The following is a 27,746-nucleotide window of genomic DNA, read 5'->3' as shown; positions in this document are numbered from 1 at the left end:
TTTTTTCAGTAACCTGAGGTGGTTCATCTGATTTTACTGCCTTAAGGAAATAAGAGCAAGTAGTGTATTAATATCTCTTCATTTATGTTGGGACATTAGACTCCAACAGTTCTGTTTCTTAAAGGATGGAACAGATCCTGTTAGGCAGTTGTGAGAAAGGGTAGAATTAGGTGAGAAAGAAAGGAGAGAGATGCAAGGGGATATTAAGCAAATCAGTCTTTTTAATGCAAAGGATGCTTGTAAGAGAGTCCAACCCAGATGGTTAAAATAGCAGTTTGAAGCAAAAGGGGAAGTCCAAGTAAGCGAACTGTGCTTTCTCTTGTAACTAATAGAAAGCCACGGAAGGTTGAGTTTATTAAATAAACAGTGGAGGACCTTTTCTTCCAGTTTTGGGGGGAGTTGTTTTTTGAAGGTGAACAGCAAAGTATAAGCACAAAAAGGAACTAAAATTTATAAAGACATAATTTGGAAATTTGCTATAAATTGGCATTTACTTTCAGAAACACCCAATCATTCCTGGATTTTAATTATCATCGTGCTTTAATTAAAATGTAAATTGTTACAATGACAGATCCTAAGTGAGAATGGGGTATATGGGGCTAAGGGATGAAGAGGAGGGCTTTCTTAAATTCACAATATTGACCATGGGTATGAAGTTCCATTAGAAAGTTCAAGAGGAGAGTGGAAAACCGAAGGGTAGCGCCAGGATCTTCAGTCACTTTGTCCCACCCCAAACCCTCAAGAATTCCAGCACTTTAGCACACTTCAGAAATCGAAAGACTTTTGCAGCGTACCAAAAGAAATTTGTCTCTCCTCGGTTGCCTTATCTCGGGTATCTTTTCTTAGCCAATCGGGATGCTGGGCAGGTGGCTAGCAGGCTGAAAGAGGCGGGCCCAAGGATTGGGCGCGTTGTAGAGTTACGACCTCTCCGCCATGGAAGAGATTTTTGCCAAATTTGTGTCTCAGAAGATCAGTAAAACTCGCTGGCGGCCGGTGCCCCCCGGGAGTCTGCAGCCGGCCGAGACCTTCGTCACTGGCTCTTGGGACAATGAGGTAATTCCCCTTGGTGCCAGGTTGCCGCAAAGCGCTCTCCCTCCTCCCATCAGGCTGCATCTCCATCGAGTCAGCCGTCCTTCCCCGCCTTGCTTACACACGCGGAGTATCCCCGCGAGCTTCCCGTTCCCTGCTTTGAAGCCATGCTTAAAGCTTCCCCTGCTGCTGGTCATTGATAACGAAGTTAGGAGGGATGTTATCATCCGCTCTAATTCTTCTGTCTTTATAAATGAAGAAACTGAGGCCCAGAGAGGTTAGGTTTCTTGTCCCAGTCACACAAGAATAAACTCTAGTCTTTACGTTACACCACACTTCTGCGGAGTGATTCCTTTCTCTGCGCTGTCCTGGCCACCTTTCAATATTTGTTTGATAATAAATATGTATAAATTCTGGAGTGGTCTTTATCTCAACTCCCTTTTACTAATGAGGGGAGTCCCCTGAGGACCAATTATCTAGCTCTGCTCTTCAGGGTTCCTCTTCTAGACCTTCCTATACCTTCCCTCTGAGATTACTTAAAATTTATCTTTCACTTATCTTGCTTGTAAAAAGTTGTTTGTCTGTTGTCACCTTCATTAGAATATGTGAGCCCCTGAAGGGCAGGGACTGAGGGTTTTGTGTGGTTTTTTGTTTTGTGTGTGTGTGTGTGTGTGTGTGTGTGTGTGTGTGTGTGTGTGTGTATATAGTGGGTATATGTATGCAGGTATATATTTGTGTATGTATGTGTGTTTTTATGTGGATATATTTTATGTTGTGTGTGTATTCCCAGTATACCAGTACAGTGTCTGGTATATAGCAAGACTTCTAGAGGTCTCCTTGAGGGGAGGGCAGGGTTCTTCTAATGCTTGCTCACTTAATGTGACTTTGGTTTTTTGGATCTCACTTGTATAATGAAGAGAATCTGTTATCTTAAGTTTCCTACGGTAATCCATTCTGGACACTGAATACTTGAAGGAGTCTGTGTCAGGCCAGTCCCTTTGTGAGAGAGATTCCCTCAAATCAGCAGCTGATCTTTGAGCTACAACACTGTTTGAAAGTTTTTGATCATTTCTCATTGCTGGTCAAATTTAAGTCCAAATTTGGTAAACCAAGCAACCTCTATATAGCAGCTGAAATTCCCAACCTTATTCTTATAATTCTCTTCCAGACTTCCTTGTGCAGTTTTTGTGATTATCATTTCATTACTCATTTGATGAAGGAAGGGAGGAGAGAAAAAAGGAGGAAAGGAAAAAAGAAAAAAGGGAGGAAAAGAGAAGGAAAGGAAGAGAGGAAAGAAAGGAGAGAAGAAGGAAGGAACAGGGAGGCAAGGAGGTTGAACAAAGGAAGGGATGGAGGACAAAAGGAATAGAAGGAAGAGAAAGAATAAATGAAAAGAGATAGATGATAAAATATTTAGTAAGTGCCAGGCACTAAATGCTAAATGCTGGGAATAGACAGTGTTCTTTGCAGTAGAGTTGGAATGCTTGGCAGTTTAGTTTGAGAAAGGACCCTGTCAGGGTCTGGTATTTTGTCCTGCCAGGTAATCTTTAGAATTTTCCTAAGACAATGCAAATGGAAGCTATGCAGTTTCCTGGCATGGTGTTGATATATTGTCTAGGTCTCACAGGCATTCAAGATGAACACACACTACTACATTATGTAGCTGCTTTGTATGTAGTTATTTCTGTATATGCAACCTCCATTATAAGGGTTATAGAGGGGTTAATTTTATTTCCCTAAGACCTAGCATAGGGATAGTTATACTAAGTATTCACCAAGTCTTATTATAGCATTTGTTTCACTCACATGCTGACCCCTGCCTTAGCTAGCTTGTAGGGTTTGCGAAGAAAGTGTTTTGTGAACCAAATATGAGTTGTTTGAAGGCCTTTTCTTTCATAAAGCTTTCCCTAAATCTTCTATCCAAAAATGGTCCCTTTTTTCAATGAATTTTCACTGCAATTTATTCATGACTTTTTAAAATATGATTTTTTCCGTAAGCATTTATTTTCTCTCCTACCTCCCGCTGGAGGTAGAGGTAGAAGCAGGAGGAAGAATTAATTGTAATTAATATGCATTGTCAAGCAAAACAAATTCATGTCTTTTCAACTTCTAAAATGTGTTCATTCTGCACATGTAATCTATCATATCTCAGAAGAGAAATACATTTTTCATCACTGATCCTTTGAAACATGGTGAATGATTACTTAATAAGAATTCTTGCCTTTCAAATAGTTAGTTTTTATATATTTAAAAAAGCAAACAAACCCTATTGTATAAATTGTTTTTCTGATTCTTCACTTTATTTTATATCAAAGTCTTCTGAATTTCTACTAAACTGGCCATCATTTCTTATTTCTTACACTATAATTTAAGTCATTTCCCAATTGATAGACACTCCTTAATTTCTAGTTTTAGGTTACCATGAAAATAGCAGCTATAAATATTTTTGCATATAAGACTATTAGTGTTATCCCTAGATAAAAGATATGCACAGTTTCTTAACTCTTTAATAATTCTAAATTGTATTCTTGAATGGCTGGACCAGTTCTTAGCTCCATCAATTGTGTTTGTTTTAATAATAACTTTATTATATACTTACTCTGTTTTTTATGGTTATTTTTCTATATGTGTGATCCCAAACAAATCTGAAAGCATTTATGAGTTCTTATTTTGTTATCTCTATTGTTTTTGCTCCTAGTCTATTACTTAATAGACTTAATGCCCTCATTTAATAAAGATGCTTAATGGTCCTTTTAAATGAATGAAAACCTTTTCATGAATTCTAAAAATTTGATGCCTCTATGATAATAGTGTTCTTATTTGAGACAATACATAATGATAATAATAAATGGTACCTATATGGTGCTTCCATGATAAGTGTTCTTATCTGAGACAATATATAATGATAATAATAAATAATGCCTATATGTATTAGTGGACCTATTGAAATAGTTACTTGCCTTCTTCCTTACCCTCCAACTCTTAGGGTTCCTACAGATTGGAAACGATTTGAATGGTTTAAACTTATCAAATAATTGATAACCAGAAATTATAGTGGATATTTGAAGTGAATGAAGATTGTTATTTTATAAAATGGACTTAATTTGATATAAGAGAAATATTATTAATTTACAGGAAAACAGTGTTTCACTCTGGTGTATTGGAGATTTTGGTAATTTGAGTTCTGATGGAGGATTTGAAGGTGATCATCAGCTATTGTGTGACATCAAACATCATGGTGATGTAATGGATTTGCAGGTAACCTAGATATTTTAAGACTTAAAATATTATAAAATATTATTTCTCTAAAAATATATTCAAATAGCCCAGAGTTACTCTATTATTCACTCTTCTGAGGTCAGGAATAGCATAATCCAAATTTATGTAAATATTTATTATGTTTAATATTTTTGTGTGTACAGTAATTTTTAAAGTACTTTCATTATTTTGCATTTACTGATAAAGAAAAGCAATGTGTAATAGTTTCAAATAAGACGGAATAGGATACAATTGAAATAGACAATGGAAGATTTTTGGTTTCATATAATATATAATATTTTAACTTTAAAATTGTGGTTGTGTTTATCACTAGGTAAAATTGTATGATCCTTTACTAATATTTTGAATCTGTAATAAGCAGGATTTTTCTACTGCTTAGTTTTTGGACCAGGAAAGAATTGTAGCTGCTTCATCAACAGGATGTGTAACAATTTTTCTTCACCATCCAAATAATCAGGTAAATAGCATTTTATACAAAAATTGAATTCATAAAATTGTTCCTAAGGTTTATAGGTTAATATGTAAATATTTCCTTACAAATTAAGAAGTTACACTTTATAATCCTAAAACCAGAATGGCATCAAAATTATAAAATGTTCATATTATTGTAGACTATTCTGATCAGTTAATATTCTTTGATATGGTGGTTCTCAGCTACCAAGAAAGCTAAGGCTGGCAGGTGGCTTGAACTTTAGAGTTTTGAAATGCATTGGGCTAAACTGTTTGAGTGTACAAACTAAGTTTGGCATTAAATAAAGGCGGTATCAAGTTGTATAAGGGGGGAGACAAACTGGCCTAAGTAGGAAACAAAGCAGATTTAAACTCTAATGCCAATAAAAGTGATACTGGGCCCATAGCTAGTTCTTGCATTTCCAGTCTAGTTCAAATAGGGAAACTCAGTCTTTTTTTTTTTTAAATAATCTTTACCATGAAGTAGTGAAAATTTTATTAATATAGACCTAGTAATATGTCATTTTAGTCAATAACTACAATAGTTTGCCTTTATAGTTCCTATCTTTCTTTTTCAAAGAAAATAGGAGCATCTTGCTATAAAGGATGGAAAGATCTATTTGGTTCTACTAGTAGCATCTAGATTTTTACTTTGAGGGGTAGAAGTTGAGACAGTGGCAAACCTTCATACAAAATGCCCCTTTAAGAAATCTGACCCAACTTTGTTGGCCTTCAGAAAATAATAAAGGGCACTTTGAGGAGGAAAATCTTGTAGCTTCATATAATAGCATAGACTTGTACAAGTTTTAGGTAGAAAAAAAAGCCTATTGATTTTTGTTCTTCCTATGCAAGTCATCTTAATGATAGGCAAATTTAGTAAAGTAAAGAGTGAAATATATTTAAATAATGTAAACTATGACTTTTATTTTCTTGATGACATCATTTACAGGAAATCATGTAATTTCCAGGAACAACACGATGAAAAAAGTTACTTATTTTTGAACACAGTAATCTTGGATAACCAATAACTGTTTCTTTAAAAGAAAGACAAATAAAGTAAATGGAAATATTATGTACGGAAATTTATGTACAGTATTTTGGAAATCTTATTTGCATAAGGGCTTTTTAGCCACTTTGGTAATAAGAGGTATTCCATGATGAAAAATATGCTACTTTATCATTTTAAAACATTTCTTTAGAGGTTTGTAAAGTGTGTTTCCTAGTCATTAGTATTACATTTTCTGTGGAATATAAAGTACAGAAAGAGGGTTTCTATGAAGAGAAATAGAAAAAAGCATTTTGTGCCTTTGATTACTTAAGACATTTTAATTTCCTTCAAACCTAGAAGTACTAGGTCATGGGAAGAAAAATTTGCTACAGTTTTGTTATCTGATAGCTTTTGATCTTTTGTATTGCCAAATGTCTTTAAAGGTATTTTTCTTCACTCTTCTTCATCATACATAGACTCTTTCAGTCAGCCAAGAATGGGTAGGAGCCCACTACCACATTGGCCCAGGTAGTCCTTCCTATAGGAGTGCACCGTGTACTGGTATTGTATGCAACAGTCCAGAGATTGTTACTGTTGGAGAAGATGGTAGAATCAATCTCTTCAGAGTTGATTACAAGGAAGCTGTGCGGACTATAGGTAAGAGAAATGATTGGTTCATATTCTTAGGCCAGTAAGTGTTAGTCACCTGTTTCTGTGAACTACTGTGCTATGAGAAATTTAATGATGTACAAGAAAATCTGTCCTTAAAGGACTCATTGTTGCAGTATGGGAGTTAAACCATGTAAACTAATAACTTCAATTAAAGATATTATATGAATGATATAAATTAAATGCTTTAAGGATGCAAAGGAATGACAACATGTTTTTATTTGAGATAATCTAGTAAGACTTCATGGAGGAGATTGTTTTGAGCTGGAATTTGAAGAATGAGTGATATCTTGATAGAGATAAATAGGAGAGTTTACAGGCAGTAAGAATAGCTTGAACCACAGGCAGAAGCCAGAAAGCACAGTGTGTGTTTGAGAAATTGTAGTTCAGAATATTAGAGATGTAACATAAGATAAAGGAAGGTAGTTTGGGGGAAACAATGCCAAGCCAAAGATGAATTAGCTAGAGAAGGCTACAGAGTGATGCTTTTATTAATTTGGCAGGAATGTTTCAAAAGAATTTGAAGGGGAAGAATTTGGGGACAGAACAGAATGTTATTGCAGAAGTCCAGAAATGAGATGACTGAACTATGGTAATGAGAATAGTAATAAAAAGCAAAGAACATATATAAAAGACTTTGGGAAGAAAGACTTAACCAGGCTGAGAGCGGTGAGCATCAGGAATGTTGAAGGACGAGAAAGAGACAAAGATCTCTTCAGAGCTTTGGGCCTTGCTGAATTGTTGTGATATCAACAGAGATAGAGAAGAAATGAGGATGCAGTAATGTGTGTAATGAGAAAGATCTCTTGATTTGGAAGCGCAGGATCCTGTTCTGGCTCTGCTATTTATGTGTGTGACTAGGCAAATCATTTCACTGGGTTTCAGTTTCTTTATCTATAGGAAACAAGTTAAATTCAATGATCTTGAAAGCTCTTTCTAACTCTGAATCTATGATCTTATGATCCTAATAGGCTAGCTTAAGAGGATTTGGGGATTATGTGTGTGTAGTTTAGAGTATATGAGGTGATTAGGAGTGAAGTTGGATCTTAGAATTGGAATTGGACCACGGGAAACCTAAGGACTTAGAGGTACATTTCTTGGACTTAGTTATTCTTTCCACTTTTGGGGGTTAGCCATGTGGCACTTAATACCTAATCTGGAGAATCAGCATAAAAATTTTGTCCCATGCCCTACCATCTTTGTACCAGAAAAATCTAATTTTTTTCTTTTATAGGGTGTTTACGGTACCTTATTGTAAAATTTGGGTTATTATAAAATATTGTACATGTATTTTTTGCATTTGAGTTTTTAAACTTTTTCTGTATTGGCTGATCTTTGAATGTTATCTGCAACTTCTGCAAGATTCCCATTTAATTTCTTGTGCTAGGTTTCACTATATCAGAATTATAATGGGGAAACATATAAAGGACTGCTTGCCATCTAGGGGAGGGGGTGGAGGGAAGGAGGGGGAAAAAAAAATCGGAAAAGAAACGAGTGCAAGGGATAATGTTGTCAATATAAAGTAATCATTAAATAAAAATGAAAAAAAAAAAAAGAATTATAATGGGGAAAATTGTGATGTGAAAGGGATGACTGGATATACAGGTGATAATTAAAGTGGATGACATGTTAGAAGAAAACATGTAAAAAAGTAGGCAGTGCTGTAATCTGTTATTAATTCCCTATACTTAACACTAAATATTCTTTTTCCTTTATAACTTATTTTTCTTGTTTTTTAAAGAAATGTTTTAATAATGGCTTTATTTTCAAAATACATGCAAAGATAGTTGTCAACATTCATCCTTGCAAAACCTTGTGTTCCAAATTTTTCTTCCTTTCTTTCCCCTATTCCTCTCCCCTAGACAGCAAGTCTAGGTTAAACATGTACAATTTTTCTAAATGTACTTCCACAAATTTTGATTATATCAAATTGAAAAGTTTGCAGACTTTGCAGAAAACTAATGCAGACAAGATTAGAAGGGAAACAATAAACTGGGAAAACATTTTTACAGTCAGAGGTTCTATAAAGGGCTCATTTCCAAAATATATAGAGAACTAACTCTAATTTATAAGAAATCAAGCCATTCTCCAATTGATAAATGGTCAAAGGATATGAACAGACAATTCTTAGATGAAGAAATTAAAACTATTTATAGCCATATGAAAATATGCTCCAAATCATTGTTAATTAGAGAAATGCAAATTAAGACAACTCTGAGATACCACTACACACCTGTCAGATTGGCTAGAATGACAGGAAAGATAATGTGGAATGTTGGAGGGGATGTGGGAAAACAGGGACACTGATACATTATTGGTGGAATTGTGAATACATCCAGCCATTCTAGAGAACAATTTGGAACAATGCTCAAAAAGTTATCAAACTGTGCATACCCTTGATCCAGCAGTGTTTCTACTGGGTTTATGCCCCAAAGAGATACTAAAGAAGGGAAAGGGACTTGTATGTGCCAAAATGTTTGTGGCAGCCCTGTTTGTAGTGGCTGGAAGCTGGAAAATGAATGGATGCCCATCAATTGGAGAATGGTTGACTAAATTGTGGTATATGAATGTTATAGAATATTATTGTTCTGTAAGAAATGACCAGCAGGATGAATACAGAGAGGACTGGCAAGACTTACATGAACTGATGCTGAGTGAAATGAGCAGAACCAGGAGATCATTATATACCTCAACAATGATACTGTTTGAGGATGTATTCTGATGGAAATGGATCTCTTTGATAAAGAGAGCTAATTCAGTTTCAATTGATCAAGGATGGACTGAAGCAGCTACACCCAAAGAAAGAACGATGGGAAATGAATATAAACTGCTTGCATTTTTGTTTTTCTTCCCAGGTTATTTATACCTTCTGAATCCAATTCTCTCTGTACAACAAGAGAACTGTTCAGTTCTGCACACATATATTGTATCTAGGATATACTATAACCTACTTAACATATAAAGGACTGCTTGCCATCTGCGGGAGGGGGTAAAGGGAGGGAAGGGAAAAATTGGAACAGAAGTGAATGCAAGGGATAATGCTGTAAAAAATTACTCTGGCATGGGTTCTGTCAATAAAAAGTTTAAAAAAAAAATAAATGTACTTTCACATTTATCATGCTGCACAAGAAGAATCAGATCAAAAAGAAAGGGAAAAAAGCAAGCAAACAAGCACAAAGGTGAAAATACTGTGTCACAACATAGTATCCATATTCAGTCCCCATAGTCCTCTCTCCGGATGCAGATGGCTTTCTCTATCAAAAGTCTGTTGGAATTAGTCTGCTGATATCACCTCATTGTTGAAAAGTGTCAAGGCCATTATAGTTGCCCATCATATATTCTTTTTGCTTTGTACAATGATCTCCTGGTTCTGCTCATTTCACTTAGCATCATTCATGTAAGTCCTCTCCAGGCTTCATTTCTTATAGAACCATAGTATTCCATTACATTAATTTGCCATAACTTATTCAGCCATTCCCCAGCTGATGGACATTCACTCGGTTTCTAGTTCATTCCCACTACAAAAGGGATTATGACAAACATTTTTGTATATGTGGCTACTTTTCCTTTTTTTTTAATGACCTCTTTGGGATACAGACCCAATAGAAAAACTATTAGATCAAAGGGTATGCAAGTTTTTTGATAGCCTTTTGGGTATACTTCCAAATTGCTCTCCAGAATGGTTGGATTAGTTTGCAACTCCACTAATATATTAGTGTCCCAGTATTCCCACATCCCCTTAAGAATTTAAAGGGAATTAAGGAAAAAATGCAAATGAAGACGGCCTAGCTGTAACAAAGCTAAAACTATATTATAAAGCAGTACAAAAACATTTCATATTGGCTAAGAAATAGAGTAGTCAATCAGTGGAATAGGTTAGGTTCACAGGCAAAATAGTCAAAAACTATAGTAATCTAGTGTTTGACAAATTCAAAGACTCCAGCTTTTAGGATAAGAACTATTTGACAAAAAGTGCTTGGAAAATTAGAAATTAGTATGGAAGAAACTAGGCATTAATCCACACCTAATACCTTATACCAAGAACCCAAATGGATTCATGATTTAAGACAGAGTGATATTATAAGCATATTAGAAGAATAAAGGATAGATAGTTTACCTTTCAGATCTGTGGAAAAGGAAGGATTTTGTGGCCAAAGAAGTGGAGTACATTATTAGATACAAAATGGATAATTTTGATTATATTAAGTTAAAGAGTTTTTGTACAAACAAAATCAATGCAGACAAGATTAGAAGAGAAGTAATAAACTGGGGAAAATTTTACATTTAAGGGTTCTGATAAAGGCTTTATTTCTTTCTTTCTTTTTAAGAGCTTTTTATTTACAGATATATGCATGAGTAATTTTTCAGTGTTGACAATTGCAAAACCTTTTGTTCCAACTTTTCCCCTCCTTCCCCCCACTCCTTCCCCCAGATAGCAGGTTGACCAATACATGTTAAATATGTTAAAGTATAAGTTAAATACAATGTTTGTATATATGTCCATAGTTATTTTGCTGTACAAAAAGAATTGGACTTTGAAATAGTGTACCATTAGCCTGTGAAGGAAATCCAAAATGCAGGTGGACAAAAATAGAGGGATTGGGAATTCTATGTAGTGGTTCATAGTCATCTCCCAGAGTTTTTTCACTGGATGTAGCTGCTCCATTGGAATTGATTTGGTTCATCTCATTGTTGAAGAGGGAAAGACCTCATTTCTAAAATATATAGAGAATTGACTCAAATTTCTCCAGTTGATAAATAGTCAGAAGATATGAACAGACACTTTAAAGATAAAGAAATGGAAACTATTTCTAGTCATATGAAAAGGTGCTCCAAATCACTATTGATCAGAAAAAATGCAAATTAAGACAACTCTGAGGTACCATTACACACCTGTCAGATTGGCTAAGATGACAGGAAAAGACGATGATAAATTTTGGAGGGAATGTGGGAAAACTGGGACACTGATACATTGTTGGTGGAATTGTGAACTGATCCAATCTTTCTGGAGAGCAGTTTGGAACTATGCTCAAAGTTATCAAACTGTGCATACCCTTTGATCCATCAGTGTTTCTACTGGGATTATATCCCAAAGAGATCTTAAAAGGGAAAGGGACCCACATGTGCAAAAATGTTTGTGGCAGCCCTCTTTGTAATGGCAAGAAACTGGAAAATCACCATTAGTTAGAGAATGACTGAATAAGTTAGGGTATATGAAAGTTATGGAATATTATTATTCTATAAGAAACAACCAACAGGATGATTTGATAGAGGCCTGGAGAACTGATGCATGAACTGTTGCTGAGTGAAGTGAGTAGAACCCAGAGATCAGTGTATATGGCAAAAGCAAGATTATACAATGATCAATTCTGATGGATCTCTCTTCAACAATGAAATGATTCAAAGCATGTCCACTTGTTCATTGAGGAAGAGAGCCATTTACACCCAGAGAGAGGACTGTGGAAACTGAGTGTGGATCACAAAATAGCATTTTCGCTCTTTTTGTTGTTTGCTTGCATTTTGTTTTCTTTCTAATTTTTTCCTTTTTGATCTGGTTTTTCTTGTGCGGAACGATAATTGTGGAAAGATCTATAGAAAAATTGCACATGTTTAACTTATATTGGATTACTTGCTATCTAGGGAAGGGATGGAGAGAAGGGAAAGAGAAAATTTAGAACACAAGGTTTGGCAAGTTGAGAGTTATCCATGCATGTCTTTTGAAAATAAAAAATGCTTTAATTTTTTTTAAAAAAGAAAGAAAATGTAAAAACCATTCTAAACTTACTGGAGGTACAAAAAAAAGAGGGTGAACCAGAATCCCACATGTTGGAATTTGCTGACCACTAATCTAATGTCTTAGTTTTCAGCTTATAATGGAACATGGCTATTAAAGTAATCCTTTTGTAAATCAATTAGCTTTATATAAAGAAGAATCTTGGTCACATTACAATAAACATCATTCCTATTTTTATCAGTCAGCATTTTTTTTTTTAAGTTTTTTATGTTCAAAACCTGTATGGACAATTTTTCAACATTGACTCACATTAAACCTCCAATTTCCCACTCCTTTCCCCCCTACTCCTTCCCTCACCTGGCAAATAATCCAATATATGTTAAATCCAATATAAGCATACATATTTACATAATTATCTTGCTGCACAAGAACAATCAAATCAAAAAAGGGAAAAAATGAGAAAGAAAATAAAATGCAAGCAAGCAACAACAAAAGAGTGAAAATGCTATATTGTGATCCACATGCAGTTTCCTTAGTCCTCTCTCGATGTAGATGGCTCTCTTCATCACGAGAGCATTGAAATTGGTCTGAATCATCTCATTGTTGAAAAGAGCCACATCCATCAGAATTGATCATTCTATAATCTTATTGTTGCCATGTACAATGATCTTCTGGTTTTGCTCATTTCACTTAGTATTAGTTCATGTAAGTCTCTCCAGGCCTCTCTGAAATCATCTTGCTGGTCATTTCTTACAGAACAATAACATTCCATAATATTCATATACCATAATTTATTCAGCCATCCTCCAATTGATGGGCATCTCCAATTTCCAGTTTCTCACCACTACAAAAAGGGCTGCCACAAACATTTTTGCACATATGGGTTCCTTTCCCTCTTTTAAGTTCTTTTTGGGATATAAGCCCAGTAAAAACACTGCTGGGTCAAAGGATGCACACAGTTTGATAACCCTTTGGGCATAGTTTCAGCAAGTATTTTTTAAGCATTTCTTCTGTGCTTGGAACTATTCTGGATGTTATGAGGGACACAATTCTTATTCTGATAAAATTTAGATTCTAGGTATATAGAAGAATTATGCATCTTAAAAAATTTGTATTTGCTCATAAAAAACTTAATGAAATACTAAATTGTTGATATTGGCTATAATTAATAAGGGAATTGAAAAGGACAAATGTAAAGATTGGAGTCATTAAAATCTTGATGGGAGAAACTGAAATTGAACTGGAGTTTAAAGAATGAAGAATGTGAGGATGAATAATATTGGGTAGGGATGAAGATTTTTTTTGTTATTGTTGACAAGACAAGGAGAGTGACCCGACTTAAAGGAATAACAGTTATTAAATTAAATAGGGGGAGGCAAATTCTAGAAAATCTTAAGAATCACATTATGCTAGCCTATGAAACCATGATCAACTTTCAGTTGCAGGACATTAAAAAAATAAAAGGGATACAAGAAATTAAAAATCCAGCATTACCACTTTAAAAAATTTCATTAACTATTAAAAAGAATATTAACATATTTTAATATATTTAATCAAAGGCTTCAAAATCTTCTTTTACTAATAATACCCCTAATTGTTTGAATATTTAGTATGAATTTCATCTTTAAATCAATAGAAGAAATGTACATTCAAGCTTTGTGTTTTTTGTTTTTTTTTTTATAAAAATAACTACTGATGTGCAATTTTTTAAATTTTAGATAATGCAGACAGCAGTACACTCCATGCAGTGACTTTCCTTAGAACTCCTGAGATTCTTACAGTAAATTCAATTGGACAGTTAAAGATATGGGATTTCAGACAACAAGGAAACGAACCTTCTCAGATACTGTCACTGTAAGTTTTGTTATACATTTTGTTTTCTGCTCCTTATTTCCCTCTCCCAAAACCCTACCCTGGGGCTACATTGTCGTAGTGGATGATCTTGGATTTCTGAAGACTGTCAGCATAAAATAGTCTAAAGCTTTACAAAAATGGAAAGGCTTCATTTTTGTACCTGGCACTAGACTATAATCAGAAAACCAGCCTAACTACACAGAAGCTCAACCAATAAATTGTCTACTAAGTAATAATAATAATAATAATAATTGTTCATGAACAAAGGGGAGGCCAATGTTACATTATTACAAAGTATTTTTGGAAAGAGTAGGAGAGAATATTTGAAAAGTAGTATGGGGTCAGCTTATGAAGGACTTTTAAATACCAAATAGGGTTTTATATTTGATCATGGAGATGATAAAGTGTCACCACAATATTTTGAATGGGAAGTGACATGGAGAAATCTGTAATTTAGAAAGATTGCTTTTATAGCTGAATGGATGATGGGTTGGAATGGAGTAAGACTTAAGGCAGAGGATCCAACTAGTAAGTTAGTAGAACCATCTAGGTAGATATACGATAATAAGAGTCTGCACCCCGAAAGTAGTAATTTCAGAAGAGAGAAGAGATGGTATTTAAGAAATATTACAGATCTAAAATTGACAAGACTCTGTAAGTGCTTGAATATAAAGAGAATGAGAAGTCATGGGTGGCACCTAAGTTTAGCGCCTGAATAACTAGGATGGTGCTGCTCCCAGTAATAAAGAAATTAGGAAGAAAACTTTTGTGGAAGAAAGATGATTTTACTGATTTTAATTTCTGCTATTTCTAGTTGCTGGTCTGATTTCCATACTGTGCTGATGAATCATTCAACCTGCATAGCCATGTCAGATAACCATTTTACCAAATATATACATAATTATTTTTTTAAAAATAGTGTTGTGGGTTTAAATGATTACAATAGAGTGAGAAGATAATAGGAAACTGGCTTAAAAGCAGCACATTTATACTACTCACCATAAGGCCACTCCCTAATTGTGTTAAAAAGGCCTGCTGACAAAGGTTTCTCATTTCTTTTTTTTTTAATTAGTATTTTATTTTTCCAAATACAAGCAAAGAGTTTTCAACATTCACCTTCACAAAACCTTGTGTTCCAGATTTTTCTCCCTCTCCCTGGACAAAACAGCAAGCACTGTGATGTGATATAAGTTAAATATGTGTAATTCTTCCAAACATATTCCATATTCATCATTCTAAGCAAAAAAAAAAAAAAAATCAGATCAAAAGGGAAAAAAACCTAAGCAAACAAACAACAACAATAGAAAAAGAAGAGGTGAAAGCATTATGCTTTGATCCACATTCAGTCTCCATAGTTCTGAATATGGATAACACTTTCCATCACACATCTATTGGACTTACCTTAAATTACCTCATTGTTGAAAAGAGCCAAATATAGGTAATGTCTTTATATACTAGGAAACCAAAAAATTGATGTGATTCACTTTATTGTAACTTAAGTATTTCCTAGGTATGCCTGTATTGTTTATCTTGTAGTGTGGCAGGGGGCTGAAGTCAACTTGTCCGTTTTCTTGTATCTCTAAGTCTCCAGGGTAATTTTGCCTCTCTACATCTTCTATCCTTAAATAGTTATTTACCTCCCCATTTTCCTTCCTGTAAGGAAGGATTTAATTGCCTTAAAGAAAAATAAATATAACACTAAAAAAAGAATCTAGTGTTCCCATGTCAGTAACCAGTCTGTTAAGATAGGGATAGTTTTATTTTGGGTCATGATATTTTTTTGCTCACCTCTCTAGCATCTTGTGATTCTCTTCTTGAAAGAAATCTATGAAAATAGACCAGTCATAAGGTTTCTGAATAGTACTATTTGGCTCTTACGCTTTTGCAGTGGCAGAGACAAAGTGGCAAAAAAGAATAATAATTTCAATGTTTTTAATTTTGTATGTATATGTTGAAACCAGTTTTGGCAGCTTCTTTGTCCCTCTCCAAGAATGACCTTCAAGGCTTTCCTTTTTATCCCTCTCCAAGAATGACCTTCAAGGCTTTCTTCTTTATCCCTCTCCAAGAATGACCTTCAAGGCTTTCTTCTCTTTAGCCACAGTTTCAATATGCTTTCTGGTTTTATTTAAGAGTAACATCAATATTGATTTGGTTAATTTCTCTTAAAAGTATGTTTTGTTATTAGACAGATTTCTTATATTTAGAGTAAATATTTATAAATAGTCTAAAAATTGTTATTCTTAGCAAGCTCTACCTTTTTTTTTTTTTTTTTTTTGCCACTTTGTCTCTGCACTGCAAAAGCAAAAGAATCAAATGGGACTAAGAATTGTTTTTAATTGTTTCTTCCATGTAAGTCCTACTTTAATGCTTTGTTGTGGTATAGGAATAAATATAGATTGTCTACAGTTATGTTAGTGGAATGAAAGCTCTGGTTGGTTTTACTAAGTTGAAGATCTTTGAGATAGACGGTCTGCTGTCCAAGGACAAAACTAATTAAATTCGGATGGGTTCATCACTCACAGGTTGATCAGTAGATGTTGGATCTTTCTGCTAATAGCAATGAGACAAAAAAATTTTTTTAAATTAAATGAAACAGATAAAAATTTAAAATGGTCTTAGTCCTGTGCAAACCTCCTTTGTAGTAATAATACGAGAGATTTGTCCATTGACTTGTAATTTAATATACTACCAGAAGAGACTAAATCACAACATGGTTATAGGTGAAACTAGAAAAAAACAAGAAGTGTACCTGAATACAAAGATATCTCACAGATTCACTTCAGAGAAGTGAATAAAGGAATTGCTAGAATTGTATCCCCTAAGACAATAAATAGTTCGTGGTTTCTTGGGCATTTCCTCATGTACTGCTAATAAAGAACATAAAGAATCCAGTGAAGATAAGAGAAACTGGTATCACAGCATTTGCTATAGAGGATAACAAAATAAAAAAGTTCTATAAGTTGACAAAATTTTTGGTGTAGAGGAAAGATCACTGGATCCAGATCAGAAGATCTGGAATCAAACCCTAGCTCTTTATTCTTGCTTTACACTAAGCAAGTCACTACCCATTCTTTTTTTTTTTTTTTTTTTTAATTTAATTTTATTTAATAATAACTTTGTATTGACAGAATCCATGCCAGGATAATTTTTACACGACATTATCCCTTGCATTCACTTATGTTTCGTTTTTTCCCTTCCCTCCCTCCTCCCCCCCCCCAGGATGGCAAGCAGTCCTATATATGTTAAATATGTTGCAGTATATCCTAGATATAATACATATTTGCAGAACCGAACAGTTCTCTTGTTGCACAGGGAGAATTGGATTCAGAAGGTAAAAATAACTCGGGAAAAAAATCAAAAATGCAAATAGTTCACATTCATTTCCCAGTATTCCTTCTTTGGGTATAGCTGTTTCTGTCCATCATTTCTCCAATGAAACTCAGTTAAGTCTCTTTGTCAGAGAAATCCATTTCCATCAGAATACATCCTCATACAATATCGTTGTCGAAGTGTATAATGATCTCCTGGTTCTGCTCATTTCACTTAGCATCAGTCCATGTAGGTCTCTCCAAGCCTCTCTGTATTCATCCTGCTGGTCATTCCTTACAGAGCAATAATATTCCATAACATTCATATACCACAATTTACCCAGCCATTCTCCAATTGATGGGCATCCATTCATTTTCCAGTTTCTAGCCACTACAAACAGGGCTGCTACAAACATTTTGGCACATACAGGTCCCCCTCCCTTTTTTAGTATCTCTTTGGGGTATAAGCCCAATAGAAACACTGCTGGATCAAAGGGTATGCACAGTTTGATAACTTTTTGGGCATAATTCCAGATCGCTCTCCAGAATGGCTGGATTCGTTCACAACTCCACCAACAATGCATCAGTGTCCCCGTTTTCCCGCATCCCCTCCAACATTCATCATTATTTTTTCCTGTCATCTTAGCCAATCTGACAGGTGTCACTACCCATTCTTTACTTTAGTTTCCTGGTCTATAATGTGAAAGACTTTGAATATTCTTTTCCAGCTATAAATCTTTAATTCTATAAACAAAATCAACATCTATCTTGATTCTCGAATAGAACTTTAAATATAAAAACACTATATCACCAAATAGCAACCAAATTCAGGTTGTCTTCAATCCAAGTTTGGCATTGTCTTTTCTGGGGTAATCTACTTTGCAAAATAATGGGTGTGTTCTGGGCCCTTTTCTGTCTCTACATGTTCTTTTTTGGTGACCTCATCACTTCTACGTTTAATTATCAATTTTTGAAGATGACTCATCTATATATACAGACCAAGTTCTGTCTCTGAGCATCACCAAATAGTGGAGATTTTTAACTGAATGTTCTAAAGAAATCTCAGGTTCAACATTAACAAAACAGTAACTCCAAATCCTCTAATAACATTTCACACCAAATCCTTTCTGCTCATGTAGGCACAACCTAAGTTCAGTTCCTTATCACTTCTTATCTGGTCTATTTCAGTGACCCCTCAAGTTTCCTTGCCTCTCTAATCCAACCTCCATAAATTTATTTTCCTTAAGTGTCACTTCCTTATTTAATAAACATTGTCTTAAAATAAAGTATAAACTACATATTTGGCTCTTAAGAACCCTTCACACTTGACCCCAACCTGTCCTTTTAGACTTACTACATATTATTACCTTTCATGTACTCTACAGTCCAACCAAACTGGATTTCTCTTCCTCTCACAATAGCCCTCCCTCCTGTCAACTGGACTCCTCATTAACTGTCCCCCATCCTCAAATGCATTCTCTTTTCACCTCTAACTCAGAGCTCTTAACTTTTAAGACATAGCTCAAATACTACTTTGTACACAAAGCCTTTCCTAATTCCTCCAATTGTTAGTGTTCTCTCTATTTTCCATTTAAGTACCTTATATTTGTTTTAATTTATTCTGCACATAGTCTCATGTATATTACTTATATGAGAACTTATTTCCCCAAGTAGACTATGGAGATTTATTTTCCCTAATGGAATGGAACTTTCTTGAGGGCAGGCACTTAAGTTTTGGTTTTTTGTTGTTTGTTGTTTTGTTTTTGTCTTTGTATCCTGGTGCCTTGTTTGATAATAAAATACTTATTAATAAGCATGTAAATAAATAATGAAGTACAAAACAGTTTTCAGAGTTTTCATAGTAATTTGTTAGCATTTTTATTGTTATAGGAAATGTTAAGTTAAAATTGTGACAATACCTAAAATATTAAATTAGCATGTGAAAATAGCAGTTAACCTGAGGTTCAGAAGAATAGCTAGATCTGAATACAGAAGAAATTTGAGAAGAACATGGAGACATAAAATTGAGCTTTAACTACATTTCAAGATATTTCAGAGGGAAACAATTCAATAAATATCTTTGAGAGTTATATCATAATTAATTTAGGATTCTTTCTGCAAATCATTTTGAATTGGTAATTACTGCAAAATATATGTTGTGTGTATATCTACATCTTTCTACACATACAGAATAATTTGCTGACCAAAATAATCCATATGGTTTTAGGCAAAAAAAAATATATATATATGTGTGTGTGTGTGTGTGTGTGTGTGTGTGTGTGTGTATTTTACTTTATGTATCATTTAATAAGAAGTGGTTAAGTTCGAGAAATTTCATTAGTAATTTTGAACCACTTAACAGATATTTTAAAGATTTCTTGTCCAATTTACTTTTTCAGTGTATTTCTTGATTCTGAGCAGAACTTTAAATTTATGTTAAGAAGAGCAGACTAATTAAAAGGCTTTTTAAAGAGCTGGTGCACAGAATGTGTGAAAAGTATAGATACAGAAGCATCAGAAACTAAAATGTTACTATGATGTATGTTAATGACCAGTTAACAAGTTTCCTGAATAACTGTGCATTCCACTAACCCCCCCCCCCCCAGGTTTTCTAGATATTTTAAAAGGAACGTCTAATCAAATTTTGGAATTACTTTGGTAGAGTTAGTTGTTAGGAAATTAGGAGCCCATTTTGGTTTGAGGTAAAGAGAAAACTTTGACAATTAGAGCAATCCTCATAAAGATTCCTACTTGCTGAAGCAAAAGCTGAATGACCATTTGTGAAGTATATTGTAGAATATGTTGTTAGGTGAGGATACAAGTAGATGACTTCTGATTTCCCTTCCACCTCATATTCTGTGCTGGTTTTGTTGTTCAAAGAAAATGAAAATCCTTGAAAGTGGCAACTTTAGGCTACTAAAGATAGAGGGACCAATTATAATTTATAGTTGACTTGCACTTGAAATAATTTTCGTCAGTGTTTTAAAATGAAATGAAGAGGGAAAAAGCTAATATAACTGCATTTTTCTTTTGTGTTTTCTTCAAAAGCACTGGAGACAGAGTTCCACTCCACTGTGTTGATAGACATCCCAACCAACAACATGTTGTAGCCACAGGTGGTCAGGATGGAATGTTGAGCATTTGGGATGTTAGACAAGGTAGCATGCCAGTATCTCTGCTGAAAGCTCATGAAGCTGAAAGTAAGTATTCTTGGAGAAACAAGCCATTAATGACTTGCATAATAATTTTAAAAGATTGTTTTTAGATAGTCTGTGCTATTTTCCACATTTTACATTTGTGTTATATATATATTTCAGAAACAAAACTTTTCTAAGAATATGTACAAAAGGACATGAAATATTGAGGGCTCCTTCTTTCCGGGCCTGCTAGATGACACAACAGATGGAGTGCCAGGCCTGGAGTCAGGAAAATTTTAGTTCAAACCCAGCCTTAGACACTCGTGAATTGTGTAATCCTGGGCAAGTCACCTAACCCTGTTTGCCTCCGTTCTCTCATCTGTAAAATAAGCTGGAGAAAAAAATGATAAACCCTCCAGTATCTGCCAAGAAACTCCATATGGGCTCACAAAGAATCATACACAAGTGAATAACAACAATTTCTTTCATTGTATTTTTAGTAGTACTACTATGAAATAATAAATTATTTGTAGCCATATTTATTCCCAGGAAAGAAATCAAAGGGTTGGCTTTTTTCTGTATAGCCTTCCTAGAAGGAAAAGAGACAGCTTGTTACATCTCCAAGTTTTAAGGTTTTGGTTTACCCAGGAAGAGATGAATGTGATCATTCAGACCTTTAGATTTTTTTCTCATTTCCCTTTTTATAATTGTCGCCTGTCTTAGTAAAGAAAATATATAAACACTAAACCTTCTAAACAGAATTTAGTTAGAATTTAGCAATTCATTCCTTCTATTCCTAGAGGTAGGGCATTGTTTCAAATAGTAGAATATTTGGGCTTTAGTTTTGTTTTGGGAAAATTAGGATTAGAATATCTACCAGATCTGTGTGAGAAGCAACATGATAAAGCAGATAGAACTGGCCCTAAAGCCATGAAGACCTGAGGTCAAGGACTGTCTCTGGCACATCATAACTGGCAAATCACTTATCTTTTCAGTGCACTAAGCTGTTCTCTTAAGGCAATAAATTGCAGAGACAATGCCAACCCACTCTGCCAGGCAGAAGGAATTTTAATGAAATCTTAAGTCTGTTCCCTATCATTTTTATTCCAGACCTATCGTGCAGTTATTTGTAAATGTATTTTAGAACAGTTTCTTCTTTTGGAAGAGTAACATTCTTGTGTCTTCAGTCTTTTTCATTATACCAAGAATGTATCTAATGCTACCATTTGTATAATTACTCTGACAAGTGGGTTATCCTACCTAGTGTCTTAGAAAGCCCAAGTCTTTGATCCAGGCATAGGTTGGCTTGTTTGAACCGAAGTATAGCTAATTGTAGCTAATTTATCTTTTAGAGGCTCAGTTCTGTTCTTGGTTCCAGAAAGCCACTTGTTACTTAAAGTATCTTCTGAATTGAATTCTATTTGGGCTCTGTTTCCCCTTGTTTTTTTAATAGCCCTGGACCTGAACTTAGCTTAAATTATCTCTGGAAAATTCCAGATATTTAAGCATTTCACAATCTTGTAATAAACTAATCAATCCTCAAGTATTTATTAAGTCCTCTCTACTTGCCAGGCATTGTGCTCAAAGCTACAAAGTAGCTGAATGTACAAAAAAATGAAAGTACAAAAAAAGGAAACAATTTTTCTCCTCAAGAAGCTTATATTTTCCTGAAATTATACTGATATAGGCAATATACACCTAGTGAGCCAACTTAAATTATTATATTACATTTTACTGTACTCTAGGGCATTTCAGTAATACAACTTTCATCTTTGAGCCCTCCCTAATTTGATTCGCATATCACAAGCCTAAAAGCACTTATCTGTTAGCAAGAATTATTCCACAAATAGCCTTTATTGCCATTCTGTCCAGGCCCAAAGCAAAGAATTTTTTGATTGTTATTTTCTCTGTGTTCTAGCAGTTTTTTGCACAAATAATTAAGTGTATTCCAATAGAGCTGTAAAGTATTTTTATTGAACTAGCCTATCCAAAAATAAAACTTATTCTGCTCTTCTTGTGTAGTGTGGGAAGTTCACTTCCACCCATCCAACCCAGATCATCTATTTACTTGCTCTGAAGATGGATCTCTTTGGCATTGGGATGCCTCCACTGAGGTTCCTGAAAAATCATCACTTTTTCACCAAGGTAAGAAGCCTTGGGGAAAGACTTTTGTCACGAGCTTTTGTCATGGACTTTTTCATGGTCTCATGAAACTGCTTCTGTTCCATGCCAAATGAAAAAATGTGTATCTTCATCATTAGGGAAATCACTTTCATTTTCCTTTCATGTGGAGAGATGATATATAGATATTATCTATATCTATATACATATAGATATATCGTTATTCTTGGGGCAAAGCTAAACATTTCTGGTAGCAATTTCATAGGAAATTCCATAATGCAGGTTAGTATTAGACACTTCAGGCTCTTTTTTATGTTTTATTGGCTTCTTCCCCCCATACTGTTGGACAGGTGTTAACGATCTTATCAGAAAAGATGAAAGGGAAGAGGGGAAGAGATACAGAACATGTTAATAAGCTTTTGATTTTTTGGTCAGATCATCTCAATTCACATTTATTCTGCTTCCCAATTAGTCATGGAGGAGTAGAAGAAAATCAGGAATTATGTTTGTGAAAAGGAGCATATACCTTCTGTTAAACATTAATTATCAGCTATGTACAGTTGTTCTAGACAACTTTAATTCAAAATAATGTGATAAAAGCATAAGAGATTTAAGCACTATCTTCAATACAGTACAAAAGGAATCATTTCCAGTGAGCTTTATAGAAGAAGAGGCATTTGATCTTGATGGGTAGGGAGAATAGAGGACATTCTAGCCAGAGTAAACAACATAAACAGAGACTTAGAGGTGGAAAGTATGTAATATGTGTGGAGTAGGGAAAACTAGAGATAATCTAAATTAGCTGTAACAATGTACATGGAAGGGAATAGTTTAAGATAAAGTTGAAAAAAAATAGTGTATATTGACTATAGAGAGCCTTCAATATTAAATCATTAGTATGAACTTCAAATTGTCATCAGTAAAGAAATGTTTTAGGGCATTTTATGGAAGGACAGGACTAAATCTCTATATGGAAGTATAAGTCTGTCTGCAGAGTGAAGGATGCTTTAGAAGGATGAGAAGAATTTGATCTCCAGGCAAGACATATTGAGGATAAAGATATCAATAAGGCTATGACTGGATATAGTAAGAAGTTTACTGGCATCCTGAAATTAAAGTTATAAATTGGAAGTAATTAACATCAATGCAATGTAGATATTGATATATATCTTTAGAGCTGTAAAATACACCAAAATGGATTTGGAAAGTATTTTGATAAATATACCAAATCACAATATTAACAAAACATGGTTCATTATCCTGAGGCAGCTTTCGAAAACTTAGCATTTCCATGTTAAGAATTAGGAAACAGATCAATAGATACTCATAAAGGACAAAATGGAAAAGTCAAAATTATACAAAAATAGTTTTGGAATAAGTAATATCACTTTACCAAACAATAGTAGAGATTGGTAATAGGTATACATCACTGAACTTGTTAAGTTTCTTCTCTGTTGACATATTATTGGTAGGGTTCTTGCAAATATGATCAATGAAGGGCCTTTAAATTCTGCTTCTTAATAATTTAATAAAGTTCATCTATAAGCAAACTCCTTTTGAAGATACTTTACAAATCCACCATTCTTTGCACAATCTACATTTACTAAATCCAGCTACTTAAGGTTTGTTTGGGAAGTGGAAGGGTTTATGGAGGGTTATTCAGGATTAGAGTATCACCATCAGAAATCACAAAAGGATTATCATTAAGTAACTGGATTTAGTAAATGTAGATTGTGCAAGGAAATGGTGAAAACTGCTGCTGTGAGAGTTTATTGCCTACTGAATACTTAAGGAAGAAATGATCTGGTGCCTATAAATATACACATTACAAGTTTGCTTTCTTAAATGATGAAAAATAACAAATACCCTTACATAAATACAGCTCTCAAAATAACCTGGAGATAAGCTATCTTGAAACCATACCATTATCAGACTAAATCGTTGGATATTGGATATAACATTAATTAATAAAAGCTTAAAAACCACATTTTCAACAGATGTCACTATATTAAATATTCATTGTCTCCAAACTATGTGGAATAAAAAGATTGAAACTATAAGGATCTAATCATGAATATCAAAGTCATGTTAAAACAACATGAGGTAAATAGCCCTATTGTATTGAGAATACTTTCCTGAATAGGATGAACTTACATTCTAATGCTTTTATCAGATTATAAAATCGGTTATTTCATAGAATATAAAACAGTGGATATAAAGGAATAATCTTTGGATAACAATTTGTCCTAGGACCAGTCTGTCTCAAACCTTTCAAAAAAGATTAGAATGAAATAACTCCATAGTGGATAATTTGTAAAAAAAAATTTTAATAATAGCTTTCTCATTTCTAAATATATATATGCAAAGATAGTTTTCAACATTCACCCTTGAAAAACCTTGTATTCCAAATTTTTCTCCCTTTCTTCCTTTCAACTCCTCCCCTAAACAGCAAGTAATCTAACAATGGTTAAAAGTGCAGTTCTTTTAAACATATTTCATAGTGGATAATTTCAAGCTCTAGTTTTTAAGAAATTTTTGTTTGTTTTTTGGATAATTTTAGTATTAGTAGATTTTCAGGAAAAGGCTGATATGACTAAAAGTTTAAAATGTCTGCTATGATAAAGATTTAAAGGTGATCTTATGGGTACTTGAGATTAATCAAATTAATTGTCAGGCAATTTGTACATTTCCATAAGTCCCTTCCTTGTTCATGTTTTGGGGTGATAGAATTATCAATCTAATATATTTTGAGCATTAAAGAAATACAAATAGGGGCAACTAGGTGGCGTAGTGAATAGAACACCAGTCCTGAAGTCAGACCTGAGTTCAAATATGCTCTCAGACACTTAACACTTCCTAGTTGTGTGACCCTGGGCAAGTCACTTAACCCCAATGTCCCCCCCCAAAAAAAAATACACACACACACACACACACACACACACACACACACACATAGCAAATACCTTTCAAATATAAATATACATATTATTTGAAAAGGTCACAAATGTAATATTCATTTACAAAAGTTGTTAACTATGTTTTTCACAGGTGGAAGAAATAGTACATTATTAGCTCATCCTTCAAGTAACCAGCTTAATGTTAACCAATCTCTTATAAGTTCTTGGCTCAGCACGGATCCTGCAAAAGATCGTATTGAGATCACTAGCTTATTGCCAAATAGGACACTGTCAGTCAACAGTTTGGACGTTTTAGGATCTTGTCTTCTTTGTGGAACTGATGCAGAAGCAATTTATGTTACTAGACAACTTTTCTCATGAATGTTAAGTCTCACTTCTGAATTTTGATTTGCCTGTATTTTGACAGTATTGTACTTTTTGAATCCCAATTTGTATGTAAACTTCTCAATGGGAACCTTTATTCTAATATGGAATCATTAGTAAATGAATGAAAAAAAAAGTTTTTGATTTTGATAGTTGAGTGTACTTGTTACTTAATTGTAAGACTTGGATGGAACATTTGAAAGAGTATCAAAGATATCTTTGGGTTACTGTTAATGCTTTAAAAATTCTTTTATTTTAAAAATTTACTTGCAGTAATTTTCATATTACATTATGGTAATGTTTAAGAAGTAATTATGAGCATAGATAAACTAATTTTCTAAGATTTGGCATGTTAAGATTTTTCATTGTGAGAACAGTGGTGAAAAGAGGTCAAAAAAGTAACTCCAGTTGTCCTACCTTTTCCCTTAACAACTGAAAAGACCTCCTGTCCTTCATTTTGATGTACATGGAACAAATATCCAACAAACATTCAGAAGGGCACTATCCTAGACCTAAAACTAACAAACCTGTGCTAGTAATAGAGGAATTCTTCTGTTGAGTAGTATAACAGTTTCTTGTTTCTTTTGGAATCACTGGCCAGTGACATCTTGTTTTATTCTGTTATTCATTTATTCAGCATTGGTTTTCCTATATGAAATGTGTCTGCTTTCTGAGAAAAAAAGAATGTTAGTTGGAACTAATGGAATAAGCATTATCTTTAAAGTCTTATAATCTGGAATGTCAGTATTTTAAAAAGATGAGAAAATCTAGTTTGTTTAGTAATGTTTTGACATGTATTTAAAACAAAATTTATTTTTTTTGAATATTTTACATTTTTTTCTACTAAAAAATTCTAAACTTTCTTGATTTAAAAAATCCTGACCTGATTTTGTACAAAGACATTTAATGCGGTTAGGAAATTTATTAAGCTCAATTTCTTTGTCAATGAGTAATGTATATATAAAAGTAATGAATTTGGTTACCTGATGGGTTCTCAGTGTGAAACATTATAGGACACTAATGAAAATTTGTTGTCAAAGTTTATTAAGTCAGAAGTTTTCATGAAACAGTATTCAGAATTAAGTCATAGTCTATTATGTTGACATAATAGAACTATATATTTACCTTAGCATTTCATGAAAAAAAATTTTATTTAGCTTTTCTATTCAAATAAATATTTTCATCAGATTTTTAGTTGTTTTAGTATTGCTTTATCTTTCATTTATTTTTGTAATAAAACTTAACAGTTGAATACATCTACTTTTTTCTATGAAGTATGAGCATTAATTTGTTTAAAGACATGTATGAAGTAATCTGAATAAAGAGATGTTAGATTAGAATACTAATAATACTGAAGAAGAAAGAAGAGTTCAGTGTATGAATCACCATTCTCTTTTTAATTACTGAAGTTAATTATTTGAACTAAGACAATCTCTTCATTAGAGAACAGTAATGGCCATCAGTTAATAAATTTGTATTTGAACCCCTCAAGTCTTATATTTTTTTTAAGTCTTATATTTTATATCAGGTATCCAGTCCTGACAACTCTTCTGAAAGTATAAATGTATTTGAATATAATAAAGGTATGTTCTTAATCATAATTTATTAATTTAGTATTCATTAAATTCTTAGCAATATTTTCTCTTACATTAGGTGAAATCTCCTTTTAACTCTTATTCCAGAGAACAGAGAAGAGTTTGCCATACAGAAAAATATTTTCCAATCATCCTACCTCCTCAGTATTTATGTATAACTAATTGCCATTTATAATTTTGCTTCACCTAATATCATATTTGCATGAAACCAGTCAAGCATGATAGTAGGGTATATTTGCACAGAAGTTTATTATTTATGAAGTTTTTAATGGTTTATTTTTAGCACTTGTACATAAATGAA

General features: G+C 33.7%; 2 protein-coding genes across 2 annotated transcripts in view; one reads left to right on the top strand and one right to left on the bottom strand.

Annotated features, from left to right (window-relative positions):
• PCMT1 (protein-L-isoaspartate (D-aspartate) O-methyltransferase) overlaps positions 1 to 27,746 on the bottom strand; it is a 93,384-nt gene that overhangs the window by 55,247 nt on the left and 10,391 nt on the right. The gene's annotated exons all lie outside the window — the stretch shown is intronic.
• On the top strand, positions 525 to 27,451 carry NUP43 (nucleoporin 43). The gene is made up of 8 exons (XM_051997929.1): positions 525 to 1,053; positions 4,165 to 4,287; positions 4,688 to 4,765; positions 6,223 to 6,403; positions 13,868 to 14,003; positions 20,360 to 20,511; positions 22,471 to 22,593; positions 25,618 to 27,451. The coding sequence occupies exons 1-8, from the start codon at positions 934 to 936 to the stop codon at positions 25,845 to 25,847; spliced, it is 1,143 nt and encodes a 380-aa protein (XP_051853889.1). The 5' UTR covers positions 525 to 933; the 3' UTR covers positions 25,848 to 27,451.

This window comes from Antechinus flavipes, chromosome 4 (assembly GCF_016432865.1).
Source record: "Antechinus flavipes isolate AdamAnt ecotype Samford, QLD, Australia chromosome 4, AdamAnt_v2, whole genome shotgun sequence".
NCBI classification, from domain to species: Eukaryota; Metazoa; Chordata; class Mammalia; order Dasyuromorphia; family Dasyuridae; genus Antechinus; species Antechinus flavipes.
The sequence above is the reverse complement of the archived record's forward strand: the minus strand, read 5'-3'. Positions and strand labels throughout refer to the sequence as shown.